Consider the following 22,935-nt stretch of genomic DNA (forward strand, 5'->3'; position numbering starts at 1 on the left):
GTGGTCGTAACTCATGTACATCGTAACTCGGATAGTGACTGTACAGGTTTTCATGTAAAAAATTGTTGCGAAAAGTCTACTTGTTTAATTTTTATTTCAAAATGGTGCTTAGTTAAAAAACATGCCTCGTATGTGAAAAATGATCAAAAGCAGAAGGATTAAATATTTGGAAGGAAATGATATACTCAGTCCAGTCCAAAACAATTTGGCTTTAGACAAGGAAATTTCCTTTCATACTCCTTAACCTCTTGAGTACAATGACACCTATGTATACATCATGAGCTACACATAGGGTATATAAGGATGCTGGTGTCGGCTTCCTGATTAAAATTATTTTGTAGTTGTAGCTAAGTGATCCCTGTATTCTGTAAACAGGCTTGATCACATTTTCTGTGACATTATATTTATTTAGAGTGAAGGAGGATGGAAGAAAATGAGTATAAAGCTAAAGGCTTTTTCCCCTGTACTCTGGAGGTAGCCAAAAAACAAAGACATAGATACCACTCCCACCCATTCTATCCCCTACATACTCCACTCCCCTTTACCCTTTTCCCTCCCTCTTATCTTGGCACCTCCTGGATGACGGGTCATCCCTGCATCTTGTCCACTGCTCTGGGTCAGAAGCAGTAACTTTATATTTTGTAATGCATTTGTTGTGATGTATCAATCAAGCAACCTGATGTGTGCACAAATAATTGACTTGTATTGAAGGGGTTAACATGTATACTTTCTTTGCACACTATAGGAGTACTTCTCAAACATACTTATTCTTTCTCTACTTCTGTTTCCACTACTATGTAGTGGTAGATAGGAGTAGAATAGGAAGAGTTAAGGATGTACATGTGCTAAGGGGAGAGAGTGGGGGAATATCAGATAATTTTTTGGTGGAAGGTAAGTTGAGAGTGGAGGATAGATGGAGAAAGAGGAAAAGGACAAAAGTTAGGTAGGTGCTTAAAGTGAACTCTTTAAAGGAAAAGGAGGAGTACAAGAAGAAGCTGAGAGAGGAGTGGGAGGTAGTGAAAGATACAGTAGAGCTAGGAGTGGAGGAGGAATGGGGATGGTTCAAGGAGGGAGTCACAAAGTGTGCAAAGATGGTGTGTAGAACAAGAAGGACGGGAGGAAATAGAAGGAAGGGTAGTGAATGGTGGGATGAGGAAACGAAGAAGGTTGTAAAAGAGAAGAAGCGAGCTTTCACAGATTTGTTACAAAATAGGACGAGGGAGTCATATGAGAGGTACAAAGAAAAGAAAAGAGAAGTAAAGCACAAGGTTATGGAGGCAAAGAGGAGAGCAAATGTGAAATGGGGTAAGAGTATGACAGAAAATTTTGAAAGTAATAAAAAGATGTTTTGGAAAGAAATTAAAAGAGGAAGAGGAGGCGAATCAAGTAGAGAAGAAAAGGTAAAAAGTGCAGATGGAAATATGATAATGGAAGAGAAGTCAGTGAGAGGAAGGTGAGCAGAATGTTTTAGGAAGCTGATAAATGTGAAGGAGGATAGGGAGGGAAAGGTAGTTGCAGTGGGAAGCGCCAAGAAAATGACAGAGATTAGTGAGGAAAATGAAGGAGAAATAAGGAAGGTTGAAGTGAAGGCAGATGTTAAGATGAGAGCAGGTAAGGCACCTGGTCTGGATGGATGCCATGCAGAATGTAAAAAAAAAGGAGGTACATTGATGGTGGACTGGCTGGTGAGGTTATTTAATGTTTGCTGGAGAGAGGGTAGAGTGCGGAGGACTGGAGGAGTGCCTATATAGTTTCACTTTACAAGGGAAAAGGGGACGAGTAATATAGTAGTTTCAGAGGGATTAGCCTGTTAAGTGTAGTTGGGAAGGCTTATGGGAGGCTCTTGATTGAGAGGATTAGGAGAGGAACAAAAGGAGTAATTGGCAAGGAACAGTGTGGATTTAGGACAGGTAGAGGTTGTGTAGATCAGATTTTTGTGGTAAGACAGATATGTGAGAAAGCTATAGGAATAGGTAAGGATGTTTTTTGGGCTTTTATGGATCTGGAAAAGGCTTATGACAGGGTAGACAGGAAAGCACTGTGGGAGTTTTTGCAGATATATGGGATAGGAGAAAAGCTTCTAGGAGATGTCAAGATTTTTTACGAGAGTAGTAGAGCATGTGTCAGGATTAGAAATGGAGAGAGTGAGTGGTTTGAGGTAAAGGTGGGACTTCGTCAGAGATACGTTATGTCGCCTTGGCTGTTCAACTTATACATGGATGGGGTGGTGCAAGAAGTAAATGCAAGGGTAGTGGGACAGGGATTGGAGATGTTTAAAGAAAATGGAGAAAAGTGGGAGGTAAGCCAGCTGTTGTTTGCAGACAACACTGCTTGTAGCAGGATCAGAGGAGGGATTGAGAAAGTTGGTGACAGAGTTTGGGAGAGTGTGTGAAAGAAGAAAGTTGAAGATAAATGTGGGTAAAAGTTAGGTGATGAGATGTTCAAGGGGTGAAAGTGGCAGCAGACTGGAAGTGAGCATTAACCCCTTCCATACGGTGCCGCACACGTAGGCGTCGTGGGGAGCGAGTGTATTCGCGAGGCTGCCATATCGGCGTCTTGATTATATTTATTGTAGTCGCCCCTCCATAATGACATTCTTTCTAATTCTTTTGTAATCGCATTTTCTATGGTTATCAAAATTCACGGGTGAAGAGAGAATGATCGATATAAGCGGTGACTATATTTTATGATGCGAGTATGGAAGGTGTTAAGGGAGAGCAACTGGAGGAAGTGGATAGTTTTAGATACTTGGGTGCAAATGTGGTAGGAAAGGGTGGTGTGGAGGTGGAAGTAGAATGTAGATTAAGAGAAGCGAGTAAATGCCTTGGTGGATTAAAAAGTGTAATGAGGAATAGACATTTGGGAATGGATGCTAAGAGGAGACTGTATGAAAGAATGATTGTGCCAACAGCACTGTATGGGGCAGAAACATGGAACATCAGAGAGGAAGAGAGGAGGAGTTTGAATGTGTTTGAAATGAGGTGTCTGAGATGTATGATGGGGGTTACTAGGCTGGATAGAGTAAGAAATGAGGAGGTGAGGAGGAGAACAGGGGTGGTAAGGGAGTTGGGAGATAGGGTTGATGAAAGAATATTAGGATGGTTTGGACACATGGAAAGAATGAGTGAAGAAAGACTAGTAAAAGAGGTACGGATGGCAGAGGTGGAGGGAGTGAACATGAGGGGGCGTCCTATGATTAGATGGATGGATGGGGTGAAGGGGGCTCTGGGGAAGAGGGGAATGTCTGTTGAGGAGGGATGGGAGAGGACAGAAGACAGGGGTAAATGGAGAATGGTTGTATATGGATGATGTTGTGATGCATGAGGTGGAATGGGTGGGGGGATGGGGGTGAGGTAGTATGTGTGAGAAAAATTTGACGCAGCCTGAAGGGATTCTCCCCGTCTTCTCCTTTTCTGCATGGGGGTGGGGACGGAGAGGGGGGGTTGCCGATTTAATGAAGCGGCCTTGCTGTGGCTATGCTGTTTATGCAACACTGCCTCTGACCCAGGGCAATGGACAAGGTACAGGGATGACTCGTCATCCAGGAGGCGCCAAGATAAGAGGGAGGGTGGAGGGGAGTGGAGTGTATTTAGGGATGGAATGAGTGGGAATGGTTTTTATGCCTTTGTTTTTTGGCTACCTCCCTTGTAATGGGTAAAAAGCCTTGGTATATGTATGTATGTACTTCTGTTTCCCTGTTATCTTTCACTATAGTGCATACTTTTTTGCAGTTTGCCTGCTATTCTTTCACTTTCCTTCTCATCTCATTTGTTCACCTTTAGCACATCTCTGCTTGTCTACCTGCCCCTCCTCTATCTCCATTCTTAATTTCCCTTCTATCAGATAATGGTCAAATGAACCACCACTTTTTCCCCAGAATATATTTATATCCAGAACTCTTCCTTTTGATCACTACTACATAATGCATTAATGCAGTCTTGACTTCCCTCCCACACACTACCCTGGCCCACATACCTCTGCTAAACTCTCTTCTTAAACAATCCATATATCCCATCTCAGTGTCACCTTTGCCCACACTATCCTCAAAGACACTTCTCTCCACTCTATCCCATCACTTACCAACAATGCTACTCTTCCCTTTCCCTCACCCCCTTACCAGGTATGTGTTGATTTATTTATTCACTTTTTCCAGGTTCCTAGATTCTCGTGTATTTGCCTCATGTTCAGATGACCAAACAGTTGCTCTCTGGGATGTGAGGAACCTGAAGCGAAGAATTCGACTTCTGCAGGGCCACTCCAACTGGGTGAAGAACATTGAGTACTCAGCAGGAGATGGTATGCTTGTCACCTCAGGTTTTGATGGCAAAATACTTGGATGGGATATTAATGGGTAAGTAGCTCATTATTTGATTGTCTGTTCTTTCCTTTTTACAAAAGACCACAGGTCTTCTGTAAGAGACATCAGGGGCAGTAGATCTGTTGAATACCAGTCAGTCAATCAGTAGGTTCATTGCTTCAGGGTTTTTTTGTAGGAGACCCATGGTTCCCAGATAAGCAGCATGTCATTGGATTGGACCAAAGTCACTCAAGGAAGAGGTAGGGTGGGCAAGGTTGGATGACACATTTTATATCCATGGATGGCAAATCCAAAATCAGGTTCAAGTATTGATCATTTGCTTTTTAAAGGAAGAGAGGAGTGAGATAGGTCTATGAGAGGCTGTTTGATCTGTTAATTTACTTGGTTTTAGGATGGAATTTATATGCACTCCTTTCTAATGTAATAGTTTTTAAAGAATCAACCTGTTAAGTATTTACATAGTTGTATTATATGGGAAGGGGAGCTATTCTTGTAGTGACCCATCTTTGTATCTCTCAGCATCTAGTTTGTTCTTAAATTCTTGTATGGTTTTTGCACATTGTTTTATCCAATTTGTTCCAAACATCCACCACTTTGTTTGGATTTTTTTTTTTCTCTAGATCTCTTCTATAACTAACCTTTTTGATTTGATTTTCATGCCCTCTTTTTTTTCACTTTAATAAGTCTTCTCTGTCAAGGACTTCTGTGCCTTTCGTGATTTTGTAAATGGCCAGTAGATCGCCTCTTTCTCTTTGTTCCAGGGTTGGTAGTTCCAGTTTAGACCATCTTTGTTCCTTTGTCAATTTTGAAGGTGTTGGTGCCATCTCATTCCTCTTTGGATTTTTTTTACATACATACAGAAAAGGTAAAAGGTGCAGATGGAAAGTTGATAATGGAAAAGAAGGCAGTAAGAAGATGGGCAGAGTATTTTAGGGAGTTGCAAAATGTGAAGGAGGATAGGGAGGGAAAGGTAGTTGCAGTGGGAAGTGCTAAGAAAATACAGTGATGATTGAGGAAAATGGAGGAGAAATAAGGAAAGATGAAGTGAAGGCAGTTAAGATGATGAGAGCAGGTAAGGTACCTAGGTTGGATAGATGTCATGCAGAATGTCTGAAAAAAGGAGGTACAGTGATGGTGGATTGGCTGGTGAGGTTATTTAATAATTGCTTAAGAGAGGGTAGAGTGCCAGAGGACTGTATAGTTCCACTTTACAAGGGGAAAGGGGACAAGTGTGAGTGTAGTAGTTACAGAGGGATCAGCTTGTTAAGCGCAGTTGGGAAGGCTTATAGGAGGGTCTTGATTGAGAGGATTAGGAGAGGAGCAGAGGGAGTAATTGGTGAAGAACAGTGTGGGTTTAGTAGAGGTAGGGGTTGTGTAGATCAGATTTTTGTAGTACGACAAATATGTGAGAAAGTTATAGGAAAAAGTAAGGATGTTTTTTGGGCTTTTATGGATTTGCAAAAGGCTTATGACGGTAGACAGGAAGGCACTGTGGGAGGTATTGCAGATATATGGGATAGGAGGAAAGATTTTAGGAGCTGTCAAGAGTTTTTATGAGAGTTGTAGAGCATGTGTCAGAATTAGAAATGGAGAGAGTGAGTGGTTTGAGGTAAAGGTGAGACTTTGTCAGTGATGTATTATGCCACCCTGGCTGTTCATTTTATACATGGATGGGGTAATGCAAGAGGTGAATGCAAGGGTAGTGGGTCAAGAATTGGAGATGGTCAACCTGTACAGCATTGGAGCCAAAATAATTTTTTTTATTGCTTAAATCAACTCAGAATGACATAAAACCAACAAATCTTGCTTATTTTGATTCATATTTGCCTAGAAGTGAAGAAACTGGGTCAATTTTATCGATATATGCATAGGAAAGTTTGGTAGAACATCCGTAGACTTTCTTTTGCTCCTCATGCGGGTTGAACGAGGTCGTATTTTACGGGGAAGCTTCATTACAGAAAATGTGTTTATAAATAGTTTTTGTGGATTTTTTGGCAAATATTTATCACTAATGTGGTAAATTTATTTATTTTATTTATTTATTTATTTATTTTTTAAATTTCATGGAGGATAGGTGATTGTGGTGTTTCTTATTGTTACGGTAAATGTTTTAGTAAGTATCCATCACACCATTATTATCTGGCCACATTTTGTATTACGCATTTATAATAAAAATTGGCAGTGCGAAATTGCCAGTTCCATACACCTGAATATGTACTAAATATCACCTGCCTAACTGTTGAAGTACAACTTCACCTTCTTGTACTTCATTTTGTATACCAGAATTGCCCAAATTACGTCCTAAAGGCTGATTTTATACCCCAAGTTACTCCCCGAATTTTTTGTTGTTGGGGTTGCCAGTTTTGTCAATAAATAAAACATTTTGGGTGATTTTTATAGCCAATGGATAGGGATAATTGGTCATTATCATAGATTTGACCCTCGACATAATGCCTATTGTTGGCAACTTTTAATTTGTGGAATATGACGTATGCCACTGACGCTGTAGATAATGGAGAAAATTGGGAGATAAGCCAGCTGTTGTTTGCAGATGACACCGCTTGTAGCAGGATCAGAGGAGGGATTGAGGAAGTTAGTGATAGAATTTGGGAAGGTGTGCGAAAGAAGTTGAAGATAAATGTGGGTAAAAGTAAGGTGATAAGATATACAAGGGGTGAAAGTGGCAGCAGACTGGAAGTGAGTATTAACCCCTTCCATACAGTGCCGCACACGTAGGCGTCATGGGGAGCGAGTGTATTCGCGAGGCTGCCATATCGGCGTCTTGATTATATTTATTGTAGTCGCCCCTCCATAATGACATTCTTTCTAATTCTTTTGTAATCGCATTTTCTATGGTTATCAAAATTCACGGGTGAAGAGAGAACGATCGATATAAGCGGTGACTATATTTTATTATGCGAGTATTATTACGACACGTCGTACGGCTGGCATTGGCTGCTGCCACCGAGATCTAAGTCCATGACGCCTACGTGTGCGGCACCGTATGGAAGGGGTTAAGGGAGAGAGACTGGAGGAAGGGGATAGTTTTAGACACTTGGGTGTGAATGTGGCAGGAAAGGAAGGAGTGGAGGTGGAGGTAGAATGTAGAATGAGAGAAGCAAGTAAATGCCCTGGTGGATTAAAAAGTGTAATGAGAATAGACATTTGGGAATGGATGCTAAGAGGAGGTTGTATGAAGAAGTGATTATACTGAAAGCACTGTGTGGGGGAGAAACATAGAATGTAAAGAGAGGAGGAGTTTGGGTTGAGATGAGGTACCTGAGAAGATGGGGGTTACTAGGTTGGATAGAGTGAGAAATGAGGTGAGTAGGAGAATTGGGGTGGAGAGGGAGATGGGAGATAGGATTGATGAAAGATTATTGGGATGGTTTGGACACATGGAAAGAATGAGCAAAGAAAGACTGGTAAAAAAGGTGTGGAAGGCAGAGGTGGAGGGAGTGAACATGAGGGGTCAACCTAGGATGAGATGGATGGATGGGGTGAAAGGGGCTTTGGGAAAGAGGGGAATGTTTGTTGAGGAAGGACAGGAGAGGACAGAAGAAGGTGAATAGAGAATGGTTGTATATAGATAATGTTGTGATGCATGAGGTGGAATGGGTGGGGGATGGGGGTGAGAGAGTATGTGTGAGAAATAATTTGATGCAGCCCAAAGGGATTTCTCCCGTGTTCTCCTTTTCTGCATGAGGGGACGGAGAGGGGGGGTGGGGTACCTGATTTAATGAAGTGGCCTTGCTGTGGATGTGCTGTGTCTTGTGACACTGCTTCTAACCCAGGACAGTGGGCAAGATGTAGGGATGCCTCGTCATCCATGAGGTGCCAAGATAAGAGGGTAGAGGGGAGTGGAGTATGATAGGGATGGAATGGATGGGAGGGGTTTTTATGCCTTTGTTTTTTGACTACCTTGCTTATAAGGAGGAAAAAGCCTGGAAAAGATGGAAAAAAGAAAAAAAATGGGTAAATGGCAAATATATATCATACTAAGAAATAAACATGTGAATATAGGCAGGGAAGAAAAAATAAACTATGAAAAAGACATAATAGACAAATGTAAGGATCAATCAAAATTATTCTACAGATATGTAAATTGTAAATTGAAAAATAAACAGGAAATTGTTAAACTGTGTCAATGGAATGCAGAAAATATAGAAGACATAGAAATGGCTGAAATTATGAACAAACATTTTAATTCTGTATTCACAAAGGAATATACACAAAATGGGGATGAAAGAAAGGGAGAAAGACCCCCAATGAAAGAAATAATTGTGACATGGAAAGAAATACATATACCAAAGGCTTTTTCTCCCTGAGTTAGCCAAAAAATAAAGGCATAAGAACCACTCCTACCCATTCCATCCCCAAAATACTCCACTCCCTCCCTCTTATCTTGGCACCTCCTGGATGACGGGTCATCCCTGCATGTCACCCTCTGCCCTGGGTCAGGAGCAGTGTCACAAGAAACAGCACATCATACACATGAGCAGCGATTGAAGCAGGATGTATTGAGAATACGCTACGGAATGCTATCTAGCGATTCACTGATGAATGATTTTGGAACCAACCGACCTGCACCTAGTTGTTTACACAAATCGAGAAGGGAGTTACATAGTTTGAGTGAATGACAATGTAACAGTCTTTGTATCTTTATTTATTTATTTTTTCATGATCAGTGACAATAATGAGAGAAAAAAAACAAAGGATATAAGGAAAAAGAACCAACAAAAAGATATCTAGACGTTAGTATAATTGAGTCTCCGCTTGGAGTCTTACAAAAAAAAACGTGCCTGAACGAGACCCCAAAGACCCAAAGCTTTGATAGAAATGTTTTCTCAGAATTTAACAGGAAAGAAGAAATAAAAAAAGTGAACTGCTGCCACTTTCACCCCTTGTACATCTCATCACCTTACTCTTACCCACATTTATCTTCAACTTTTTTCTTTTACACACTCCCAAACTCTATCATCAATTTCCTCAATCCCTCCTCTGATCCTGCTATAAGCGCAGTGTCGTCCGCAAATTACAGCTGGCTTACCTCCTACTTTTCTCCATTTTCTTTAACCATCTCCAATCCCTGACTCACTACCCTTGCATTTACCTCTCACACCACCCCATCCATGTATGAACTGAACAGCCAGGGCAACATAACACATCCCTGACGAAGTCCCACCTTTACTTCAAACCACTCACTCTCTCCAATTTTAATCCTAACACACGCTTTACTACTCTTGTAAAAACTCTTGACAGCTCCTAAAATCTGTCTTCCTATCCCATATATCTGCAATACCTCCCACAGTACTTTCCTGTCTATCCTGTCATAAGCCTTTTCCAAATCCATAGAAGCCAAAAAAAACATCCTTACCTTTTCCTATAGCTTTCTCACATATCTGTCTTGCCACAAAAATCTGATCTATGCAACCCCTACCTGTCCTAAACCCACATTGTTCCTTGCCAATTACTCCCTAAGTTCCTCTCCTAATCCTCTCAATCAAGACTCTCCCATAAGCCCTCCCAACTACACTTAACAAGCTGATCCCTCTGAAACTACTACACTCACACTTGTCCCCTTTTCCCTTGTAAAGCCAAACTCTACAGTCAATCCTCCAGTCCTCTGTCACTCTACCCTCTCTTATACAAACATTAAATAACCTCACCAGCCAGTCCACCATCACTTTACCTCCTTTATTTAGACATTCTGCATGACATCCATCCAACCCAGGTGTCTTACCTAATGTCATTATCTTAACCCCTTCCATACGGTGCCGCCTACGTAGGCGTCATGAGGAGCAAGTGGATTCGCGACGCTGCCATATCGGCGTCTTTATTATATTTATTGTAGTCGCCCCTGTGTTTTTACATTCTCTCAAATGTGCCCTGAATCCCATTCTCTGTGGTTTTCAAAATTCGCGGGTGAAAGAGAGAACGATCGATATAAGCGGTGACTATATTTTATGATGCGAGTATTATTACGACACGTCGTACGGCTGGCATTGGCTGCTGCCTGCGAGATTTAAGTCCGGAGTGAAGTGGTTAACAACTGCCTTCCCTTCATCTTTCCCTATTTCTCCTCCATTTTCCTCACTCTTCATGGTCATTTTCTTAGTGCTTCCCACTGCAACTACCTTTCTCTCCCTATCCTCCTTCACATTTATCAACTGCCTAAAATATTCTACTCATCTTCCTCTTATTGCCTTCTCTTCCATTATCATCTCTCCATCTGCACCTTTTACCTTTTCTTCTCTACTTGATTCACTTCCTCTTCCTCTTAACCACTTCCATACGGTGACGCCTACGTAGGGGTTATGAGGAGCAAGTGGGTACGCGATGATGCCGACGTCGGCGTCTTGATTATATTTATTGTAGTCGTACCTACATAACCTGCATTCTCTCTAAACTGGCTTCATCATATTTTCTATGGTTATCAAAATTCACGGGTGAAAGAGAACGAATGATTGAGCACTGACTTCATTTTTTATAATGCGATTATTATGACGCAACATTGCACATCGGGCAGCTAATGCTGCCAGACGTGCGATGTGCCCCGGAGTGAAGAGGTTAATTTCTTTCCAAAATATCTTTTTATTACCTTAAAAATTTTGTCATACTCTTACCCCATTTCACATCTGCTCTTCTCTTTGCCTCCTTTATCTTATGCTTTACTTCTCGTCTCTTTTCTTTGTACCTCTCATATGACTTCCTTGTCCTACTTTGTAACCAATCAGTGAAAGCTTGCTTTTTTTCTACAACCCTCTTTGCTTCCTCATCCTACCACTCACTGCCCTTCCTTTCATTTCCTCCCATCCTCCTTGTTCCACACACCATCTTTGGACACCTTGTGACTCCCTCCTTGAACCATCCCCATTCCTCCTCCACTCCTAGTTCTACTCTATCCTTCACTCTCTCCCACTCCTCTCTCAGCTTTTTCTTGTACTCCTCCTTTTCTTTCTCATTTAGCCCCCCTGGAGCCACTCTATTCTGTGGGGGAGCGACCCCAGGCTCTTGCCTCCACATGGAGGGGGTGGGGATGGCCGATGGCATGCTGGGGGCCAGCTACCCATGACCCTCAGTATGACATAGCCTCGACTGTTGCTGAACAGACTTTTTATACCTGCATTTCTTAACCCACCCATTATCTTCTCTTCCCCTCGCCCAACTTTCTACCCCTTTTATTCTATCATAATTGACCCTCCTGATGACATGGCCAAATTTTGGAGCCTCTCGGTAACAAACTTCTTTCATGTACAACCATTATAATTCAAACTTTTCATTCATAATCACTATAAAGAAAGTCCTATGGCGATGGCTAGTGATGATATGGGCAGGAGAAGGTGATCTCTGGGAGCCTCTAGTCACAAACTGCACATAGGCAATGTGGGCAAGATAGTCGTTTTGTGTTGGGATGGAGGCAACATCACAGCTCGGCAGCTACCCTCATGACTGAGCAGTCTTGTTCAGGATCCACTCTGCTCACCCCACATGGGGAGGGGGCTAGAAAAGGTGCCCTAAAAATAGTTTGCCTCGCATCCACCTGACTGGGGAACGGCCCCCAGTAAGGTCACCCTCATTGCGGTCAAGATGCTGAAAAATCCCAAGCATAGATGATGACCTCAGGCTTGAAAAAAGACCCTTCTTTGACACCCCCAAATACAGATAGTAATATAAAACAATTGAAAGTTGTACACATAGATGATATTCCAAATCAGTGTAACTACGATGATATATCTACTCCACTGAGCAAATTTGGAACTATAGTAGAAATTCGCATGAAATTTCTTGACATTGAGATAAAATGGGAAGCTTGGGTAACATTTGATAAGCATGAAGATGCCTTTAACCTGAGCAGAAACTTCAATACCCTAAAAATTTACAATTCTTTAGTCAAAGGAGCCTTAACAGATAAGGTTCCTAGAAATCTAGATGTATATAAACCTGCAGAATGGAATTCATGATAACCATCAAATTGATACTATAAAAGAAAGAATCCCCCAACATCCTATGTGGATAGTAATTAAGGCTAAGGAAGAAAAATTTAATTACTATAAATTTAGTAGATACCTTCAACAGAGGGTAGGTGGCATTAAAAATGGAGATATAACAAGATTTGGTAAGAATTCAATACTTGTTCATGCCAAATCAAAGACACAATCCAAGATGCTCTGTATGATGAATGTTGAAAATAGTGATATAATAGAAAAGATTAGTCCTCACCAAAATTTTAGTTATGGAAGAGGTGTTATCCATGATAAAGACTTGTATGAGTTGACTGAACTAGAAATATTAGAAATGTGCCCCACATCTATTTGGAAAGTGAAAAAGATCCCAAACAGTAATGTGATTATACTTTTGAGGATAGCAATATACTGACTCATATAGTAATTGAAAATGAAAGAGTGAGAATTAGACCTTTCCATCCCAAAGCTCTACAGTGCTATAATTGTTTTAAATTTGGCCATCCATAAAAAATATGTAAGAATAATGAGGTATGTGGTAATTGCTCTGACCCAACACACAGCCAATGCTTAGATACTCCCAAATGCATCAATTGACAATTGGATCACAAACCAGTTGATAGATAGAAGCAAAAATACAGCCCCTGGTCCAGATATGATCCCCTATGAAATGTTTAAACATACTACAAAGAATACAAAACTTTTTGTGATAAGTATTTTAAATAGATTGTGATGGGAGCACAAATATGCAACCATAAGAAGGGGAAAGGGAGAGAGAAAGAGAGAAAGAAATAAGAGAGATATTTCAGGAAACATTCATTTTTCATCACCTCTTCCTCCTCCTCCGCCTTGCTCTCACTTGTGTATTTTTTATTTCCTTTCTTTTTTGTCATGACCCATTTTATTTTTCATGCGACCCATTGAAGGGTCGGGACCCACAGTTTGAAAAATGCTGGCTTAGATAACATGTTTTTGGAGAAAACTGAGTGTGAGAGAGACTTGGGAGTTCTAGCGAGTCCTGACCTTAAATTCAGGAAACATTGTATTAGTGCCAGGAATAAAGCTAACAGAGCACTAGGTTTCATTGGTAGGATGGATACGAATAGAAGTGCAAAGGTAATTAACAAACTCTAACGTTAGACCTATCCTTGACTATGCAGTACAGTTTTGGTCTCCATCTTCTAGAATGGACATCCGTTCACTAGAATCATTAACAGAGGAAAAATGACCAAAATGATACATGTACTCAGAAAGTTGCCCTACAAAGAGAGGCTTAGACACATTAACTTGCACTCTCTGGAAAGAAGCAGAGTGTGGGGGGATTTAATAGAGGTGTTCAAGTAGATCAAAGGCTTTAACAAGGGTGATGCAAACAAAGCAACAGGGCAGGATTTGCAGTACTGTATTTAAATTGGACAAATTTAGATTTAAGAAGGAAACAGGAAAGAATTGGTTTACAAATGGGGTGGTCAGCAAATGGAATAAACTTAGTAACCATGTAGTGAGTGCTGACACAATTGTTTTAAGAAACAGGCAACTTTATGGATGGGAATGACAGGTGGTAACAGACATGGAAGAGCCTAGTGTAGGCCTTATGGTCTCTTGCAGTCTCCTTTATTCTTTTGTTCTTGTGTAGGTAAACACACCTGTTTCCCATCCTTCCTATCTTTATAACAAAAGGCCCTGTCTAAATATCTCAGCTATCCCCTGCAGCCAGAGTTTTACCTGTGTGCAGTTTCATAGACTGCCCTGCTCTTCATCTCTTGCACCTCCATCACCCCTTGCTGGTTGCCCATTGCCTCTTGCTGCAGTCCAGCAAGAGCTTGGAAGGAGTTATTGCACTCAAGTGGTCCTGTGCCACTCACCTTTTTCTACACACCAATGATGATGATGATGATGATATGGTTTAACGTCACACACTCCCTCCTATCGGGAGGCTAGGACGGTGCCCCTCACAGAGGGCTTTGTAGCGTGGAATTTAATGAACCATGCCCTTGGTTCAACTTCGCTGGTGGCAGGATTCGAACCGCCCTCACCTCAACCTTCGCCGCAAGTAACGATGCCCTAACCCGCTCAGCCAGCAAGCTTCCACACCAATATTTGATTTCAAAATCAGTCTGTTGTTTGCATTTTGGACCTTAGAGTGAAGAACTCAATTCTCCTCTCTAAGATTTGCAGCAGCCTCCTCTAAGGCTACACTTTTACTTTGTAGATATTGTAACATTTCAGAATTGTCCACTGTAACACCAACACCTCCATCTCTTTGTTCTAAGCTTAGAGCAGTTCACACTTCATGACAGCCTGAGCCAGCATAGATCAAGTTTTTTTAGTAAGGCAGATATGCAAATTTTTTTTGGCATAGAGTAAGGATGTCTTTTGGGGTTAGAGGAGAAAGTTTATGACAGGGTTGACAGCAAGGTTTTATAGAACATGTTGTGGATCCATGGGAGCAAAGTCTGTTGAGAACAGTCATAAGTTTTTGTGTGAGGGTAGAGAATGGAGAGAACAAGTGGTTTGAAATGTGGAGCAATCTCATAGTTGTTTAATATTACCATAGTTCATATACATGGATGGGGTGGTAATTCTAATAATAATGTAATTGTTGGCTTGATTCCACAAAGCCCAATGACCCACAACAGTTGGCAAAGGTCCCTGGGCCTTTCCACAGATCTCTCTGTGAGAAAATTTTGGACTTTGGTCTTTGTTTTATTTGAGTAAGACTATGTCACTGGTTGAAAATAGTAGGAGGATAGGGGCAGTCACCTTTTGTCAGCTCTATATGTGAAAAAGTTTAGAAATATGTATACATATATACACATACCAAAGGCTTTCTTCCCCCTTACACATGAGGTAGCCAAAAAACAAAGGCATAGAAGCCACTCCCACCCATTCCATCCCCTACATACTCCACTCCCCTCTACCCTCTTCCCTCCCTCTTATCTTGGCACTTCCTGGATAGCAGGTCATCCATGCATCTTGTCCAGCACCCTGGGTCAGAAGCAGTGTTACAAGACACAGCACATCCACAGCAAGGCCACTTCATTAATTTGGCAACCCCCCCTCCCTGTCCCCTCATGTAGAAAAGGAGATGGGAAGAAATCCCTTTGGGCTGCGTCAATTTATTTCTCATACATACTCCCTCACCCCCCATCCCACACCCACTCCCCCTCATGCATCACAGCATCATCCATACACAATCATTCTCCATTCACCCTTATCCTCTGTCCTCTCCCATCCTTCCTCAACAGACATTCCCCTCTTTCCCAATGCCCATTTTACCCTATCCATCCATCTCATCCTAGGTCAACCCCTCATGTTCACTTCTTCCACCTCTGCCTTTCACACCTTTTTTACTAATCTTTCTTCACTCATTCTTTCCATGTGTCCAAACCATCCTAATACTCTTTCATCAACCCTATCTCCCAACTCCCTCTCCACCCCTGTTCTCCTCCACACCTCTTCATTTCTCACTCTATCTAGCCTAGTAACTCCTATCATACTTCTCAGGCATTTCATCTCAAACATATTCAAACTCCTTCTCTCTTCCTCTTTTATGTTCCATGTTTCTGCCCCTTACAGTGCTGTCGGCACAATCACCCCATCATACAATCTCCTCTTAGCATCCATTCCCAAGTGTCTATTTTTCATTACTTGCTTCTTTCAATCTACATTCTACCTCCATCCCCACTCCTCCCTTTCCTGCCACATTCACACCCAAGTATCTAAAAGTATCCACTTCCTCCAGTCTCTCTCTCCCTTAATACTCACTTCCAATCTGCTGCCACTTTCTCCCCTTGTACATCTCATTCCCTGACTTTTACCCACATTTATCTTCAACTTCCTTCTTTTGCACACCTTCCTAAACACTATCACTAACTTCCTCAATTCCTCCTCTGATCCTGCTACAATTGCAGTATCGTCAGCAAACAACAACTAGGTTTTCTCCCTCTTTTCTCCATTTTCTTTAACCATCCCCAATCCCTGACCCACTATCCTTGCATTCACCTCTCGTACCACCCCATCCATGTATAAATTAAACAGCCAAGGCGACATAACACATCCCTGATGAAGTCCCTCCTATACCTCAGACAAAGAAATACAGTTGAAGTAAATAGATTTTATGGGCCCACTCTGGAGACCAAGTGTCAGCCTCACAGTGTTGCACCTCCTGATGTAAGTTAGGGGGTTAGAAGATTCTGAAAACCTATCAATCTATGAAGTGCTTCTTCCCTTTTATAAGGGAGGTAACCACTCCCATTCCTCTGCCCTCCACCACCTGTGTTCCCCTCTTAGCTCCTTGTGAATGAAAGGTCATCTCTGCCTCCTGCCCACTGCCTGGGTCAGAAGCAATGCAGCAGGGCATAGCACATCCACAACAGGGGCTGTGTCACTTACATGGCAACCCTCCCTCATCCCTTCATGCAGAAAATAGAGATTATGGGAAGATTTTTTTTGTGCTATTTCAAAATATCCATACACAACCATCCTCTATTCACCATTATCCCTTACCTTTACCCTTCCTTGCTTCTCAGACTGTCCCCTGCTTAGAGCCCCTTTCACTTCATCCATCCATCTCATCCTTGATTATCTCCTCAAGTTCACTCCATCCACATCTGCTTTCCACCTCTTTTGCAAATCTTTCTTCACTCATTCCTTCTATGTATCCGAATTATCCCAGTAATCTTTCATCAGGTCTATCTGCCCCCTTTCCACCCCAGCTCTCCTCCTCACTTCTCACTCTATTCAACCTTGTAACTCCTTCCATACTTTTCAGACACTTCATCTGGTAATTATGGATGATTTTAACTCGAAAGAAATATGTTGGGAAGAGATGACTGTGAAAGGTGAAGAAGATCACTGGGGAAACATATTACTGGAAATGACCATTGATTACACATTGACGTAATGGGTCAAGGAAAACACCAAATATAGAAATAACAACAAACCCTCAAGATTGGATTTGATATTCACATCAGAACCCGAAATTGTGGATAAAATTGAATACAAGACACCAATTGGAAAAAGTGATCACATACTAATGGAACTAGAATTAAATGAAGAAGCAAATATAGAAATTAATGAAAAACACAGAAAAGGAAGACTAATGTACAACAGAACAGATTTTGAGAAACCTAGAAAATTCTTTTGAGAAGCAAATTGGAAAAAATTTAATAAGAAAGAAACAAAGGTGGAAGAGAAATGGTTAATTTGGAAGGAAATCTATAATGAAGGTGTGGGTAAGTATTTACCTAGACAAAAACATGAAAGGGTATATATAAAATCCTGGTATAATAAAAAGTGCAGTGAGGCAAAATACAGAAGAGAAAGTCAGGAAAAGGTGAAAAAACAAAAAAACAAAAAACAAAAAACTGAGAAATGGAAAATATACACCAAACTAAGAAATGAATATGTAAAATTATGTAGAGAAGAAAAGAGAAATTATGTAGAGGACATAATAAATGTAAAGATCAACCCAAACTATTTTATAGACATGTAAATGGCAAGCTAAAAATAAACAGGAAATACACAAATTATGTCAAGGTAATAGAGAATACACAGAAGATATAGAAATAGCAGATATTATGAACAAACATTTCAAATCTGTACTCACCAAAGAGGAAAAAAATCTACAAAACTGTGACCAAAGAATTGAAGTAAGATTTCCTCCATTGAAGAAATTAAATATTACTTAGAATGAAATAAGGAATCATACACGAAAGCTTGGTGTTAACAAATCACATGGCCCAGATGGAGTTGCAAACTGGATACTGAAGGAATGTATAGATGAGCTAACAGGAAAAATATACAAAATAATTGAATGCCAACTCAAAGAAGGAAAACTACCAGGAAACTGAAAAGAATGCCAATATAGTGCCAATATATAAAGGGGGAAATAAGGAAGACCCAACAAATTATAGACTGGTGTCTCAATGAGTACAATAATTAAAATTTGTGAAAGAATCATCAAAGATAGATGGACAAAATATCTGGAGGAGAATGTACTGAACCAGAGGCAATTTGGATTCAGACAAGGAAGATCATGTACCACTGATTTAATTTGTTTCTATTCAAGATTGATAGATATATTGCAAGAAAGGGATGTTTGGGCAGACTGTGCATTACTGGATTTACAAAAGGCATTTGATAAGGTACCACAGAAAATTACTATATAAACTGGAAACAATAGGAGGCATACATGGGAAACTATTGAACTGGATGGAGGACTTCCTACATGGAAGAAAAATGAGAGTGGTGCTCAGAGACAAATATTCAAAATGGGAAGAAATGAGTAGTGGCATCCCACAGGGATCAGTACTAGCTTCGATAATGTTTGCTATATATATAAATGACATGAACGAAGGCATTGAAAGTTACATGAACTGCTTTGCGGATGACGCAAAATTATTAAAGAGAATAAACTCTGAAATAGACTGTGACTCATTGCAGAGGGATCTGAACAAAGTCTCAGAGTGGAGCAAGAGATGGAAGATAGAATTCAACATCAAGAAGTGCAGTATAATTGAATTTGGAAAAAGCAAGAAGAGAGTAACAGGACAGTATAAGATTGGTGGAAAAGAAGTAAAGTAAATTCTGAAAGAAACCTAGGAGTAATCATCACCAAAGAGATGTCGCCAGATAAGCATATAAATGAAATAGTCGGAGAAACAATTGTTGAGATGATTAAAGGTGGGTTTTAAATACCTGGATAAGGAAATGATCAAGAAAATATTCAAACACTGATAAGGCCAAAACTGGAATATGCAGCACTTATATGGTCACCCAGTACAAAAAAGAAAATAAGAAAATTAGAAAGAATACAAAGAGCAACGGCAAAGCTGGTCCCAACACTTTGAAACCTGACATATGAACAAAGAATGGATGAACTGGAATTGCCAACCCTGGAACAAAGAAGAGAATGAGGGGACCTATTAACCATCTACAGAATTATGAAAGGAAAAGAATGCCTTGATAGAGAGGACTTATTAAAGTGGGGCAGAGGAAAAACAAGAGGACATGCAATGAATCTCAAAAAGGATAACTACAGAAGAGACCTGAAAAAGAACCGCTTCCCATAAGAGTGATGGGTATATGGAACAAATTGGATGAAGAAATAGTGTGTGCAAACACAATACTAGAATTTAACCTCTTCACTCCGGGGCACATCGCATGGCTGGCAGCATTAGCTGCCCGACGTGCAATGTTGCGTCATAATAATCGCATTATAAAAAATAAAATCGGTGCTCAATCGTTCGTTCTCTTTCACCCGTGAATTTTGATAACCATAGAAAATATGATGAAGCCAGTTTAGAGAGAATGGAGGTTACGTAGGTACGACTACAGTAAATAATATCAAGACGCCGATGTCAGCATCATCACGTACCCACTTGCTCCTCATGACGCCTATGTAGGCGTCACCGTATGGAAGCGGTTAAGGGGGTATGCGACACCTGGGGTGGTGAATTTGGTCACGATATAGCATTTTTCAAAACTGTGATCAAAATGTTTGTATACCATTTAGAAATAAATTCCAACAAATAATTTTCCAGCCGCACGCAATTTAAATGTCTTGGGCGGGGTTTAAATGGACGGAGTTAAAGGTGCAACCCACACTTGAGGGAGGCGTGCCACTTAGGACCTTCTGGCGCATGGAATAACGTTGAAATTTGATTGAATTTACACTCGCCCAATGCTTCAACGGCCAGTATGAGGGTGGAGGGGAAGGGAGGAAGGTGGAGGGATAGCTCTTGCCAACTTTGAGCTCAGCTGGACGTCAGTTACCTGCTAGCTTTGAAAGGGAGAGTATGCATGTCTCATGAGCTCTCCTGGCAATATGTTACCTTAGCTAGTACATATTACTCATTAGTACAGTCATCATGGGTAGCAAAAAGAACACCTACAATAACAAAAAAACAACAGTTAAAGATGGCAAACAGTCAAAGATGACTAGCCAAGACCTCACCACCTCTCACTCCACCACTGCCCTCACTTCCACCTCTCTCAACATCTGTAGCCAGGTCTACACCATCAAGTACTTCATTCATCTCGAATACAGCAAGAAAATTAGATATTAGTTATGAAATTGTACAGAGGGGAGATAAGAATGAACGTGAATTTATGATTGTAGAGAAGAGCAGTTTTTTTGCAGTGGATAAATTCGCTTGTTAGATGCCAGTGTGGTGAGAAGATGTATGTTGAAGTGATAGGAGAATGTGGAATGGTGAAGACATTTCAGGCTGAACATAAGTTGTGCTCTGGCATAGAAATGAAAGGCATAGAAATGAAAGTTTTGAAGTACATAGAGTTGGGGAGGCAGGCTTACACTGTGGGGATGGTTATGTTGCAGTACAGGAAATGTGCATGGCAATGAACATGAAAATGATACATCACAAGACATTAAGTAAACTTAGCCATCATATTATAGAGACCAGCATAAAGAAATATGAGGAACTCTTGGAAAAAACAAGGGAACATGTACATGCAGTATTAGAAAAGGAAGACCCAACTTTACCGGAAGTAAAAGAAGTAAAAGTTACTATCGATGGTTCATGGAGTAAGAGAGGATTTACTTCCAAAGGCACCCACTGCTGGTTAAAATAAACCTCTTTCCAATGATTTAGATACCCCAAAGACCCCCAGCAGTGAGGTATGAAGAAACCGACAAAGGTGCAAAAAAGCAAATTATATGATGGTGTCGTCTGTGCGTCGCCACTACTGTGATATACTTATACTTTAGTTTTTCAGTATTTAAAGTACTTATAATTGAAATATGTTGATGATTTTTACTGTACTTACCAATTATATAATAAAAATTAGGCCATGAAAAAATCAGTCAAATTGGTGAAACTATAAGCAAGTTACAGATATATTTATATTTCAAGTCGCCAAATCTCTGTTCGATATTTTTTTTACTTTTTTTTAATAAATTTTTTTAAAATACATCAGATTTAGATGAAACTTAAAGGGAATATTACATTTAGTAACTGCTAGGGCCAGTCATTCGAATATTTTGAATAGGATGAAAGAGTTAGGAGTAATAATGGGAACAAGACCAAAAAAATGTTATTTTTCACGATTTCTGCCGGATATTAAAATTGAAATGCCTGTATGCAATAGTATAAAGGAAATTGTTCAATTACTCAATCACTGGCCCTAGGTGTGCCTACTGACTAATCATAGCCAAAATATAAAACAAATTGGTCCACGTATTATGATGCTGTGCACTTTTAACCCTTTCCATACGGTAAGGCCTATGTAGGTGTCATGAGGAGCAAGTGGGTACGCAAGGCTGCCATATCGGCGTCTTGATTATATTTATTGTAGTTGTACCTGCAAGACCCCCATACTCTGTAAACTGGCTTCATCATATTTTCTATGGTTATCAAAATTCACGGGTGAAAGAGAACGAGCAATAAAGGGGTTACTTAATTTTTTTATAATGCAAGTATTATGACGCAACATCGCATGTCAGGCAGCTAATGCTGCCCGCGAGATTTTGTCCCGGAGTGAAGGGGTTGAATGTCGCTACTGGTATACGTACATGTGTACATACATCATTCTGTTTCACCTAAAATGTAGGCAACATGGATACCTATTTACCTGAGAAGTTTCAGCTCTTTACTCTAAATAGTTTAGGAAATGACCCCCAGGTGTCACATACCCCCTTAAGAACGAACTTGATCTTGTGAGATACAAAAACTGGTCACCACGAGCATAGCTCACTTTCCCGTATAATGCAACTAGGTAAATACACTTAAACATCTCCTTTCTACTTGTAATTCACATCCACATCCATTTCTTTATTGACTGCTGCATGCAGCCCCAAGTATTTGAATATCTCATCAATTTTGGCACATTTAAAAGAATGCAGGTCTCATATCTTTTTAGTCATGTGTTTGAGACCCACACTTTTCTTTGATTCTCTGCAGTGACTGTTACCTGCCCCAACAGTCCAAATAGGCAATTTTAACTGTATTTCTTACATTTTTTCACATATAGAGCTAACAACTGGCAACTGCTCTCCTCTCCCCTCCACTTTGAGCCACTGACATGGAAACAGTCATACACTTATGTAACACAGACAACATTTCAAAGTTTCTTCCCAGAAAGATCTATGGGAGGTTCTGAGGACCCTTGGCAGCCACTGTGGGGCTGTGGGTTTTCCACATAGGGAAACTTAAGGCAACATTTGATTGATTGATTGGCTGGGGAGAATGATATTGGGTGAGCAACAGGAGACAAACTTATTGCAATTATAAAGCATTTCAAGTAAATTTGTTTACACTTATTGTACTAATCTTTTTTGGCATTTTAAGTTACACAGAGGAAGGCTTGCATGCAACAGAGCTGTTCAGCATGCAGGGCCTCATGCGCATGCGGCTCACCCCGGATGATTCCAAGCTTGTCATCTGTACCACTGGGGGCTACCTGGTCATCATACATAACCTTAGCTTGGAACACCTGCCTCAAGATCTCCTCAATTTTAAGGTAAGTGTATAGACCTGTTGCTTGATAGTTTACTTAATGCTGTTATGATGCTTGATTTTACTAGGATTTCAGGAGTTTCATTTAAGGATGATTTGAGGGTACATACATACATACATATACCAAGGCTTATTCCCCCTTCCAAGGGAGGTAGCCAAAAAGGGAAAGGCA

At 40.6% G+C, this 22,935-nt stretch overlaps 1 protein-coding gene across 1 annotated transcript in view; it reads left to right on the forward strand.

The window, feature by feature from the left end:
• Window positions 1–22,767, forward strand: part of LOC143019780 (DDB1- and CUL4-associated factor 10 homolog) — a gene marked incomplete at its 3' end in the record, with an annotated part of 61,733 nt that extends 38,966 nt beyond the window's left edge. The window contains 2 exon segments of the mRNA XM_076175765.1: window positions 4,154–4,351; window positions 22,596–22,767. Of these exon segments, the coding sequence (XP_076031880.1) occupies window positions 4,154–4,351; window positions 22,596–22,767 (370 nt within the window).
• Between the last annotated feature and the right edge of the window lie 168 nt (window positions 22,768–22,935).

Source organism: Oratosquilla oratoria, chromosome 38, assembly GCF_046742065.1.
Source record: "Oratosquilla oratoria isolate Oo_2021 chromosome 38, ASM4674206v1, whole genome shotgun sequence".
Classification (NCBI taxonomy): Eukaryota; Metazoa; Arthropoda; class Malacostraca; order Stomatopoda; family Squillidae; genus Oratosquilla; species Oratosquilla oratoria.